Raw genomic sequence first — 13,052 nt, forward strand, 5'->3', positions numbered from 1 at the left:
CCTTAGTGTCCAAAGATGTGTAGGTTAGGGGGATTGGCCATGCTAAATTGTCCCCTTAGTGTCCAAACATGTGTAGGTTAGGGGGATTGGCCATGCTAAATTGTCCCTTAGTGTCCAAAGATGTGTAGGTTAGGGGGGATTGGCCGTGCTAAATTGTCCCCTTAGTGTCCAAAGATGTGTAGGTTAGGGTGGATTGGCCGTGCTAAATTGCCCCTTAGTGTCCAAAGATGTGTAGGTTAGGGTGGATTGGCCATGCTAAATTGTCCCTTAGTGTCCAAAGATGTGTAGGTTAGGGTGGATTGGCCGTGCTAAATTGTCCCTTAGTGTCCAAAGGTGTGTAGGTTAGGGTGGATTGGCCGTGCTAAATTGTCCCTTAGTGTCCAAAGATGTGCAGGTTAGGGGGATTGGCCATGCTAAATTGTCCCCTTAGTGTCCAAACATGTGTAGGTTAGGGGGATTGGCCATGCTAAATTGTCCCTTAGTGTCCAAAGATGTGTAGGTTAGGGGGATTGGCCATGCTAAATTGTCCCCTTAGTGTCCAAAGATGTGTAGGTTAGGGTGGATTGGCCGTGCTAAATTGCCCCTTAGTGTCCAAAGATGTGTAGGTTAGGGTGGATTGGCCATGCTAAATTGTCCCTTAGTGTCCAAAGATGTGTAGGTTAGGGTGGATTGGCCGTGCTAAATTGTCCCTTAGTGTCCAAAGATGGGCAGGTTAGGTGGATTGGCCGTGCTAAATTGTCCCTTAGTGTCCAAAGATGTGTAGGTTAGGGTGGATTGGCCATGCTAAATTGTCCCTTAGTGTCCAAAGATGTGTAGGTTAGGGTGGATTGGCCATGCTAAATTGTCCCTTAGTGTCCAAAGATGTGTAGGTTAGGGGGATTAGCCGTGCTAAATTGTCCCTTAGTGTAACCCGCACAGGCACTGGAGAGTAGCGACTAGGAGATTTTCACAGTAACCTCATTGCAGCGTTAATGTAAACCTTAGTTGTGACATTAATAAATAAACTTTAAAGACCGCAAGGAACTACAAAAGGGTGGTGAATGTAGCCCAGTCCCATCACACAAACCAGCCTCCCATCCACTGACTCCGTCTACACTTCCCGCTGCCTCGGGGAAAAGCAGCCGGCATAATCGAGGACCCCCCCGACACACACACCCCGGACATTCTCTCTTCCACCTTCTTCCGTCGGGGAAAAAGATACAAAAGTCTGAGGTCCCGTACCGACCGACTCAAGAACAGCTTCTTCCCTGCTGCTGTCAGACTTTTGAATGGACCCACCTCGCATTAAGCTGATCTTTCTCTACACCCTCGCTGTGACTGTAACACTACATTCTGCAGCCTCTCCTTTACTTCTCTATGAACGGTATGCTTTGTCTGTACAGCGCGCAAGAAACAATACTTTTCACTGTATCCCCATACACGGGACAGTAATAAATCAAATCAAATCCACTTCCCTACCCTTTCCTTTTATTATTGAATCCCTACAGAGCAGAAGGTGGCCATTTGGCCTATCGAGTCTGCACCGACCACAATCCCTCATTGACCTGACCCCCCCAACCCCAAGTATTTACCCTGCTAATCCCCCTGAAAATAAGGGGCAATTTTAGCACGGCCGATCCACCCTAACACGCACATCTTTCAGACTGTGGGAGGAAACCGGAGCACCCGGAGGAAACCCACGCAGACACGGGGAGAATGTGCAGACTCCGCGTGACCCGAGCCGGGAATCAAACCCGGGTCCCTGGAGCCGTGAGGCAGCAGTGCTAACCCGTTACCGATCAAAAATCTATCTCAGCCTTAAAATGTACACAAGGACTCTGTCCCCACAGCTCTCTGGCAAGGAGTTCCAGAGACACACAACCCCCTGAGAGGAAATTCGCTCTCATTCCTGTCTGAAATCGTTCCATATCCTTCCTGAGTCCTTCAGCAACTTGTCTGTCACAGTTTCAGATTTGATTTATTATCATCACGTGTATTGGGATACAGTGAAAAGTATTGTTTCTTGCGCACTATACAAAGCATACCATTCATAGAATACAGAGGGGAGAAAGAATGAAGAAGGTCGCGTCTCAGTCATAGCTAGGATGTAGAGAAAGATCAGCTTAATATTTGATTTATTATTGTCACGTGTATCGGGATACAGTGAAAAGTATTGTTTCTTGTGTGCTATACAGACAAAGCATACCGTTCATAGAGTACAGAGCGGAGAAGGAAAAGGATTTGATTTATTATTGTCACGTGTTTCGGGATACTGTGAAAAGTATTGTGTCTTGCGCGCTATGCAGGCAAAGTATACCATTCACAGAGTACAGAGAAGGAAAAGGATTTGATTTATTATTGTCACGTATATCGGGATACTGTGAAAAGTATTGTGTCTTGCGCGCTATGCAGGCAAAGTATACCATTCACAGAGTACAGAGAAGGAAAAGGATTTGATTTATTATTGTCACGTGTATCGGGATACTGTGAAAAGTATTGTTTCTTGCGCGCTATACAGGCAAAGTATACCATTCATAGACTACAGAGAAGGAAAAGGATTTGATTTATTATTGTCACGTGTATCGGGGTACAGTGAAAAGTATTGTTTCTCATGCACTATGTAGACAAAGCATACCGTTCATAGAGTACAGAGGGGGGAAGGAGAGGGTGCAGAGGGGGAGGTGATGGCCAAGTGATATTGTCGCTGGACTATTAACCCAGAAACTCAGCTAACGTTCTGGGGAGCCGGGTTAAGTGCCGGTGTGTGTGTGGACTACCGTAACAATTGTGAAAGGGATACCAGCCATCCTGAGGCCAAGGACCGAACCCATCTCCCAGAATCACCCACCCGGTGTGCGAAACTCCTGCCATCCCAGCCATCAGTTTGGTGAACCTCTCCTGCATTCCTTCATAAGAACATAAGAAATAGGAGCAGGAGTAGGCCACCTAGCCCTTTGAGCCTGCCCCGCCATTCAATAAGATCATGGCTGATCTGAAGTGGATCAGTTCCACTTTCCCGCTTTCTCCCCCTTAATTCCCCTGTCTATCAGAAACCTACCTACCCGTGACTTAAATATATTCAGCGAGGCAGCCTCCACTACTTCAACGGGCAGAGAATTCCAGAAAGTCACCACCCTTTGAATGAAGGATTTCCTCCTCAACTCTGTTCGATGTGCGGCATGCTCGTTTCGAGTCAATCGGCACCCTTCTTCTTTAGAGTAAAATGTGATCCTTTGAAATTTGGTATTCTTGTGTTTGTCCTGATGGGTGAAATTTGGTATTCTTGTGTTTGTCCTGATGGGTGAAATTTGGTATTCTTGTGTTTGTCCTGATGGGTGAAATTTGGTATTCTTGTGTTTGTCCTGATGGGTGAAATTTGGTATTCTTGTGTTTGTCCTAATGGGTGAAATTTGGTATTCTTGTGTTTGTCCTAATGGGGACAAGATGGCGGAGGTAGGGAACTACAACTCCCATGAGGCTTTGCGGTGGCCGGCACGTCCTGTCAGTGACGTCGTCGCGCCACCCGCGCGGTTACGTCACGGCGCCGCCCCCCCCGGCCCGCGACGCGGTACCGCCTGCAGCAAGATGGCGGCGGCGACGGCGACGCCGAGCTGGGAGAGCCGGGCCCGCTGGCTGGCCTGCGGCCTGGGCCTGGCGCTCTCGCTCTACGCCTTCCACGTCGAGACCTCCAAGGAGCGGGACCCGACCTACCGCGCCATGTGCGATATCAGCGAGTCCGTCAGCTGCTCCAAAGTCTTCACCTCCCGGTGAGAAAGCGGCCTTGGCTGCGCCTCCTCCTCCTCCTCGGGCTCCCGCCCCTCTGATCCGCTCCGATTGGACCTCCCGCCCGTCCATCAACCGCCATGCGTCCGCCCCCGGCTTCCCATTGGCTGCAGCGCCGAGTCCCCGCAATCCGATTGGTTACCGCTGCTGTCACTCCGACCGATCGTGACCCGCCCTCTCAGATGTGCCTTTCCATTGGTTGTCCGCTGTTTGTCCGCCCACCTCTCCCATTGGTTTGGCCAGCTGTCACTCACTCCCTATCACGCCCCTTCCTCTCTATTGGTCCATCTCCGCCACGCAGCCTGCCGCTCCATATCTCCGATTGGCTAAACTGCCTGCCCGTCGACCATTGTCTCTGTCCCGCCCCTCATGTCGTAATGGTTGGCGTCTGCCACGGGGCTCCCGTTCCCGCTTTCCTATTGGCTGGCCCTCCTGCCTGTCACCCATTGTCCTCCCGCATCCCCACATCCGATTGGTCAACCGCCGCACCGTGGACCGGCCCACACACCTTCATGATCACCCGCACCTCACGCGGGACATCTGGGCGCACCCATTGGACGGCCCGCCCGCCCATCACGCACGTCCCGTCCAATCGGCGCTCACGTCCGTGTCGGGTGCCCGCCCCCTCACTCGCTGACAGGCCATTGGACTGCCCACCCATCAGTCAAGGTTAACACCGCGTTGCCATTGGCCATGCTCCGCCGGGTCCGCCCACCCCTCATGCTATTGGTTGAGGTGGCTGCCTGTCAAGGCGCATCCGTCCTCTGATTGGGCGGCCAAACTCCACGCCGCCCAATCAGCACACAGTCAGCAGCCTGTCAAATCCCGCCCCCTCCACCTTCCTTTCTGCTAAAGATGTCCTATTTTAACCTAAAATATTATTTTTTGATTAAATTTGTGGGCAATCAAAAAATAATGACCCACATTGTACCCAAATCAATTCTACTTTTACTTTTTTTAGCTATCATCTTCCAAAATCTGGTTTATCACAAAAATCTGATTTCATTTATATATAGCCTTTCACCACCCCCAAGAGGATTAACACGCTCCAGATGCAAACTCCAGGACCCTCAGCACCGACCCTCCTGCAGTGCGGGACTCCCTCAGCACTGACCACCCCCCCCCCCCCCCACCACCACCACAGTGCAGTGCTCCCTCAGCACCGATCCTCCCACAGTGCGGGGCTCCCTCAGCACCGACCCTCCCACAGTGCGGGACTCCCTCAGCACCGACCCTCCCACAGTGCGGGACTCCCTCAGCACCGACCCTCCCGCAGTGCGGGACTCCCTCAGCACTGACCCTCCCACAGTGCGGGACTCCCTCAGCACCGACCCTCCCACAGTGCGGGACTCCCTCAGCACCGACCCTCCCACAGTGCGGGACTCCCTCAGCACCGACCCTCCCACAGTGCGGGACTCCCTCAGCACCGACCCTCCCACAGTGCGGGACTCCCTCAGCACCGACCCTCCCACAGTGCGGGACTCCCTCAGCACCGACCCTCCCACAGTGCGGGACTCCCTCAGCACCGACCCTCCCACAGTGCGGGACTCCCTCAGCACCGACCCTCCCACAGTGCGGGACTCCCTCAGCACCGACCCTCCCACAGTGCGGGACTCCCTCAGCACCGACCCTCCCACAGTGCGGGACTCCCTCAGCACCGACCCTCCCACAGTGCGGGACTCCCTCAGCACCGACCCTCCCACAGTGCGGGACTCCCTCAGCACCGACCCTCCCGCAGTGCGGGACTCCCTCAGCACCGACCCTCCCACTGAGGTGGCGCTCCCTCAGCACCGACCCTTCCACAGAGGTGGCGCTCCCTCAGCACCGACCCTCCCACAGAGGTGGCGCTCCCTCAGCACCGACCCTCCCACAGTGCGGGACTCCCTCAGCACCGACCCTCCCACAGTGCGGCGCTCCCTCAGCACCGACCCTCCCGCAGTGCGGCACTCCCTCAGCACCGACCCTCCCACAGTGCGGGACTCCCTCAGCACTGACCCTCCCACAGCGCAGCGCCCCCTCAGCACCGACCCTCCCACAGTGTGGCACTGAGCACCAACCCTCCCACAGTGCAGCGCTCCCTCAGCACCGACCCTCCCACAGTGCGGGACTCCCTCAGCACCGACCCTCCCACAGTGCAGCGCTCCCTCAGCACCGACCCTCCCACAGTGCGGCACTCCCTCAGCACCGACCCTCCTGCAGTGCGGCACTCCCTCAGCACCGACCCTCCTGCAGTGCGGCAGTCCCTCAGCACCGACCCTCCCGCAGTGCGGCAGTCCCTCAGCACCGACCCTCCCACAGTGCGGCACTCCCTCAGCACTGACTGTCCGACAGCGTGGGGGGAGGCAGATTCACACAGCGAGTGGTTAGGATCTGGAACGGAGCTGTCCCAGAGTGTTGGGGGGGAGGCAGAGAGGGAGTCGCGGAGGGAGTGGGAATGTCAACCGAGGGAGCGAAACCCGGCAACTGTTGTTGGAAAGGGCTAGCACACGCTGAATGGCCTCTGTGGCTGTAACTATGCTCAAATGGGCAGGTGGAGTGTGGACAGAGGACAAAGGAATGACGGATTGGGGGGACCGAGTGTCTTTTCTATTCACCTGTGTGTTTGTATTGTGCGTGTTCTACCAGGGACGAGGCTAGCGTTTCCCCAATGGCCTCCCTCCTCCCCCCGCCACCCCTGTCCCGCCTGTACGATCTTCCAGCACCGCTGCTGCTGGGACGGCCATGTCCCTGGCTCCTGTCACTGCTCAGGACATTGCAAGGAGTTCGCCAAATAGGACGTCCCTCTCCTCCCCGTCTAATAGTTATTATAAAGCAGAGATTGATCCCCTCCTCTGAGAATTAAAATCCAAAGAGGAAGACCTGACTCTATAATCTGTAAAAGGACTGTGTGAAGAGGCGTGACCCGCTCCTGAGCGACCTCTTAAATCAAAATAACTCCCGGACACTCTCCCTCCAATCAACACCGCACCGTTTATTTATCTAACCAGCACTGAGCAAATTAACTTGACGATTAAACCAAATAAATCCCTTCTACTTATTAACTGTTCCCCAAAAAGAACAAGATTCTAACGGAACGCTGTTCAAATAAATACAAAAGTACAATTTCTTCTGAATTACAACCAGGTTTTGTGTCTTCCGGAATATCCTGGGTCTTCCCTGTTGATTTTTCTGTCTCCGAGAATATGCTGTTGATCCTTCTGTCTGGAACTTTTCTTGTTCCATTACTATTGCGTGAGAGAGAGAGAGATGGTTGAGAGCTGTTATTTGACTTGATTTGATCTATTATTGTCACCTGTATTAAGATACAGTGAAAAGTATTATTTCTTGCGCACTGTACAGACAAAGCATACCGTTCATAGAGTACAGAGGGGAGAAGGAAAAGGATTTGATTTATTGTTGTCACGTGTATCGGGATACAGTGAAAAGTATTGTTTCTTGCGTGCTATACAAAGCATACCATTCATAGAGAAGGAAAGGAGAGGGTGCAGAATGTAGTGTTACAGTCACAGCGAGGATGTAGAGAAAGATCAGCTTAACGTTTGATTTGATTTATTATTGTCACGAGTAACGGGATACAGTGAAAAGTATTGTTTCTCATGCGCTATACAGACAAAGCATACCGTTTATAGAGTACAGAGGGGAGAAGGAAAAGGATTTGATTTGATTTATGATTGTCACGTGTATTGGGATACAGTGAAATGTATTGTTTCTTGCGTGCTGTACAGACAAGGCATACCGTTCATAGGGAAGGAAACGAGAGTGCAGAATGTAGTGTTACAGTCACAGCGAGAGTGTAATTTTGTCTAGCAGGGGGCAGCTGCTTTCTCTTTTTACCCCATTGTCGTCCTCCTTTCCTACCTCTGATGACATATCAATATTTCCACAGTAGGTTGGGTCCTTGGTTGTTAAGTCCATCAGTTTTAAATTTAGTAGGTTCTTGGTATCGAAATGCCTGATTCACATTGATTGGGTAAATTCAGAAACTTGTTGTCCTGGTAACACTGCTGCTTGGCCTTTGATACGAATGTTTCAGTTTGGGCTCTTTGTGTACTCGCACTTTTAAAACCTCTAAGCACAAAAATAAGGTCCACCTTTCGAAGGGACCACATGATGCTCCCCCCCCCCACCGTAAGATTTTGCAATTTTGCAGACACCAAATCTTTATTTCTTACCTTCCCAATCTACAATTGCTCCACCAAATTGCACAACAATAGTTAGCAACCATAGACATACTTGCTATAATCTACAATTGCTCAACCCAATTTTGCGTCGTGGCTCTCTCTGTTCCAGGTGGGGCCGAGGATTCGGGCTCCTGGGAGGGATATTTGGACACGATAGCGTCTTAAACCAACCCAACGGTGTGTACGGAACCATCTTCTATCTCCTGCAAGTTCTCCTCAGTAAGAAAACTTACCTCAATCTCGCGTTGGGTGCCGGAGAGAGACTGAGAGACACCAGTCAGTGTACAGATATCTCCCTGAGAGAGAGAGAGGGGACTGAGAGACACCAGTCAGTGTACAGATATCTCCCTGAGAGAGAGAGAGGGGACTGAGAGACACCAGTCAGTGTGCAGATATCTCCCTGAGAGAGAGAGAGAGGACTGAGAGACACCAGTCAGTGTACAGATATCTCCCTGAGAGAGAGAGAGGGGACTGAGAGACACCAGTCAGTGTACAGATATCTCCCTGAGAGAGAGAGAGGGGACTGAGAGACACCAGTCAGTGTACAGATATCTCCCTGAGAGAGAGAGAGGGGGCTGAGAGACACCAGTCAGTGTACAGATATCTCCCTGAGAGAGAGAGAGAGGACTGAGAGACACCAGTCAGTGTACAGATATCTCCCTGAGAGAGAGAGAGGGGACTGAGAGACACCAGTCAGTATACAGATATCTCCCTGAGAGAGAGGGGACTGAGAGACACCAGTCAGTGTACAGATATCTCCCTGAGAGAGAGAGAGGACTGAGAGACACCAGTCAGTGTACATATATCTCCCTGAGAGAGAGAGAGAGGGGACTGAGAGACACCATTCAGTGTACAGATATCTCCCTGAGAGAGAGAGAGAGGACTGAGAGACACCAGTCAGTATACAGATATCTCCCTGAGAGAGAGGGGACTGAGAGACACCAGTCAGTGTACAGATATCTCCCTGAGAGAGAGAGAGAGGGGAATGAGAGACACCAGTCAGTGTACAGATATCTCCCTGAGAGAGAGAGAGAGAGAGAGAGGGAGGACTGAGAGACACCAGTCAGTGTATAGATATCTCCCTGAGAGAGAGAGAGAGAGACAGAGGGAGGACTGAGAGACACCAGTCAGTGTACAGATATCTCCCTGAGAGAGAGAGAGAGGGAGGACTGGGAGACACCAGTCAGTGTACAGATATCTCCCTGAGAGAGAGAGAGAGGGGACTGAGAGACACCAGTCAGTGTACAGATATCTCCCTGAGAGAGAGAGGGGACTGAGAGACACCAGTCAGTGTATAGATATCTCCCTGAGAGAGAGAGAGAGAGACAGAGGGAGGACTGAGAGACACCAGTCAGTGTACAGATATCTCCCTGAGAGAGAGAGAGAGAGGGAGGACTGAGAGACACCAGTCAGTGTACAGATATCTCCCTGAGAGAGAGGGGACTGAGAGACACCAGTCAGTGTACAGATATCTCCCTGAGAGAGAGAGAGAGGGGACTGAGAGACACCAGTCAGGGTACAGATATCTCCCTGAGAGAGAGAGGGGACTGAGAGACACCAGTCAGGGTGTAAATAGCTGCGACTCTGCGCCAGTGTTCTCTGTGTTGCTCTCTCTCTCTCTGTCTCTCTCTCTAACTCCACTATTCCCCTCCCCTCCGCCAGGTCTGACGGACAGTGCCATGGCAGCCATTGCCCTCGCTGCTTCCTCGGTCGTCTCGCTGGCCGGTTCGCTGTACCTCGCCTACGTGCTGTTCCTCATCCTTCACGACTTCTGCCTGGTGTGCGTTACCACCTACGCCCTGAATGGCCTCCTGTTCCTCCTCAACTACAGGCGGCTGGTCCACCTTAACAGGGGCTGGCAACGGCAACGGGATAAGCAGGAGTGACCCCCGGGGTCCCCGAGGAGGGGAGTGAGAGGAGTGATCGGAGACGGGGAGCGATGGCAGGAGGGCGGAGAGGCAGGCTAATCTCGGGAACAATTGTGGGAGTGATTGTCGGCAGGAAGGGGAGTGATTGAGGGAGCGTGATTGCCTGGGTGTGAGTGGCGTGGAGGGGTGCCAGTGCGCGGCGGGGAGCGTGCGTAATTGTCACGGGATCTCCTGGGAGTGACGGAGGTCGGGGGAGGGGAGATCTGGGATGCGGAGGTAAGGGGTCAGGCAGGAGCAGCAGGAGTGACACGGTGAAGGGAACAATCTGTCGTGACAAAGCGATGCAGTGAAGCGTGTGAGAGTTGGCACAACTCACCAGCCTCCACCCATCTCTCATTAATGTATATTTTATTTTGTACAAAAAATATTACTCTGGGCCAAAGAATCAGAAACTAAATCATTGTCCTGTAACAATAACATGATAGATGTACACTGAGTGTATTAAAATATATATTTACACAAAGGCCTGGGCTCCGTATCCATTGTCACCGCGAGTGAGATTGTGAGACACTCCCCGCATAGCGCTGCCAGTGGCCGGAGGCTGCAACTACGCTGTGACTGTTGACATAGCGAAATCCAACAGGCAGATGTTGACACAGGAGTTCCACTGTTGCTGAGAGACGGACAGCTTATCACACACTGATAAAGGGGAGTGTCCTTCAGGCCGAAATCCTCACCCTTTCCTCACACATGCCGGAGATGTAACCCCACAATCCAGGCCGAGACTCCCCAGGCTGGCGCTGAGGGAGCCCCGCACTGCGGGAGAGTCAGTGAGGGAGAACTGCACTGTGGGAGGGTCAGTGAGGGATCGCCGCACTGTGGGAGGGTCGGCGAGGGAGCCCCGCGCTGTGGGGAGGGTCGGCGAGCGAGCCCCGCACTGTGGGGAGGGTCGGCGAGGGAGCCCCGCACTGTGGGGAGGGTCGGCGAGGGAGCCCCGCACTGTGGGGAGGGTCGGCGAGGGAGCCCCGCACTGTGGGGAGGGTCGGCGAGGGAGCCCCGCAGTGCGGGAGGGTCAGCGAGGGCGCCCCGCGCTGCGGGAGGGTCAGCGAGGGAGCCCCGCGCTGCGGGGAGGGTCAGTGAGGGAGCCCCGCACTGTGGGGAGGGTCAGTGAGGGAGTCGCGCGCTGCGGGAGGGTCAGTGAGGGAGCCCCGCACTGCGGGGAGGGTCAGTGAGGGAGTCCCGCACTGTGGGGAGGGTCAGTGAGGGAGCCCCGCACTGTGGGGAGGGTCAGCGAGGGAGCCCCGCACTACGGGAGGGTCAGCGAGGGCGCCCCGCGCTGCGGGAGGGTCAGCGAGGGAGTCCCGCACTGCGGGAGGGTCAGTGAGGGATCGCCGCACTTTGGGAGGGTCGGCGAGGGAGCGCCGCGCTGTGGGGAGGGTCGGCGAGCGAGCCCCGCACTGTGGGGAGGGTCGGCGAGGGAGCCCCGCACTGTGGGGAGGGTCGGCGAGGGAGTCCTGCACTGTGGGGAGGGTCGGCGAGGGAGCCCCGCAGTGCGGGAGGGTCAGCGAGGGAGTCCTGCACTGTGGGGAGGGTCAGTGAGGGAGTCCCGCACTGTGGGGAGGGTCAGTGAGGGAGTCCCGCACTGTGGGGAGGGTCAGTGAGGGAGTCCCGCACTGCGGGAGGGTCAGCGAGGGAGTCCTGCACTGTGGGGAGGGTCAGCGAGGGCGCCCCGCACTGCGGGAGGGTCAGTGAGGGAGTCCCGCACTGTGGGAGGGTCAGTGAGGGATCGCCGCACTGTGGGGAGGGTCAGCGAGGGAGCCCCGCGCTGCGGGAGGGTCAGCGAGGGAGCACTGTTCTCTCTCACACTCCAGTCTGTTGTGAATATTGCTGTAAACCTTTGTCCATCGCCGCTGGCTCAGTCGTCCCAGATTCCTTCAGAGTCGTTGCCACTCAGACTGTGGCCCCTCCCCGGAGCCGCGAGCTGATCGAGAAACACTTTAGCTGAGGACTGAGATACCTGGAGGATCTGTGGGTGTTTCCCTCCCCCCCCCTGTAGAGAGACGGTGAAGAGGGGTTCGAATTGAGGCGTTTCTGAATCAGGAAGTCATTCCCATTGAGAGTTCTGGTCTCAGGAGCGATCTCCACTTTGGGAGCAATAACAGAGAGACAGATTATTACCTGGATGGGTGTAAATTGAGAGAGGCGGATACTCAGCGAGACCTCGGAGTCCTCGTCCATCGGTCTCTGACAGTAAGCGGGCAGGTACAGCAGGCAGGAAAGAATGGCCTTCAGAGCGAGAGGATTGGGGTGCAGGGACAGGGATGTTTTACTGCAATCGCACAGGGTGAGGCCACACCTGGAGTATTGGGAGTCTCCGTATCTGAGGAAGGATGTTCCTCGCTACAGAGGCGGGGGGGGCACAGCGAGGGGTTTCCCAGGCTGATCCCTGGCTCCGTCGACACGAGGAGAGACTGAGTGGGTTGGGATTCTGTTCACCGGGGATTGGAAGAGGGGGGGATCCGATAGAAACTTATCAAATTCGGAACAGGGTTAGACAGGGTGGGAATGTTCCCCGTGGTGCGGGGGGGGGGAGTCCAGAACCCGGGGGGGGGTCACAGTTTGAGGATAAGGGGGTGAACCTTATAGGGACGGAGGGTGAGGGGGGAAATGTCCTCACCCAGAGGGTGGGGGATTCACTCCCACGGGAAGGAGTCAGGGATAAAACAATGTGGGATTTCGGGAAGGGATGGGATTTGGCTCTCAGGGATGGAGGGATATTGGGGGGGGGGGTCAGGATATTAAATTGGATAATCAGCCACGATCGTAATGAATGGGGTAGGCAGGCTGGAAGGGGCCAAATGGCCTCCTCCTGCTGCTAGTTTGCAGTGACGGCGGGGGGGTGAGAGAGGTAGAAAGGTTTTTGATTTGATTTATTATTGTCGCGGGTATCGGGATACAGTGAAAAGTATTGTTTCTTCTTCGCTGTACAGACAAAGCATACCCTTCATAGAGTACAGAGGAGAGAAGGAAAGGAGAGGGTGCAGAATGTGGTGTTACAGTCACAGCGAGGGTGTAGAGAAAGATCAGCTTAATATTTGGTTTGATTTATTATTGTCACGTGTATCGGGACACAGTGAAAAGTATTGTTTCTTGCGCGCTGTACAGACAAAGCATACCGTTCATAGAGAAGGAAAGGAGAGGGTGCAGAATGTAGTGTTACAGTCACAGCGAGGGTGTAGAG

At 54.1% G+C, this 13,052-nt stretch overlaps 1 protein-coding gene across 1 annotated transcript; it reads left to right on the forward strand.

Moving 5' to 3' along the window:
- Positions 1-3,538: 3,538 nt before the first annotated feature.
- Positions 3,539-10,335, forward strand: LOC145340467 (vitamin K epoxide reductase complex subunit 1-like protein 1). The gene is made up of 3 exons (XM_080184934.1): positions 3,539-3,746; positions 8,053-8,162; positions 9,606-10,335. Exons 1-3 carry the CDS (start codon positions 3,565-3,567, stop codon positions 9,827-9,829), a joined length of 516 nt encoding a protein of 171 aa, XP_080041060.1. The 5' UTR covers positions 3,539-3,564; the 3' UTR covers positions 9,830-10,335.
- Positions 10,336-13,052: the final 2,717 nt, after the last annotated feature.

The sequence above is a fragment of the Carcharhinus amblyrhynchos genome, unplaced genomic scaffold, assembly GCF_965287045.1.
Source record: "Carcharhinus amblyrhynchos unplaced genomic scaffold, sCarAmb.v2.hapA chromosome_1045, whole genome shotgun sequence".
In the NCBI taxonomy this organism is placed as follows: Eukaryota; Metazoa; Chordata; class Chondrichthyes; order Carcharhiniformes; family Carcharhinidae; genus Carcharhinus; species Carcharhinus amblyrhynchos.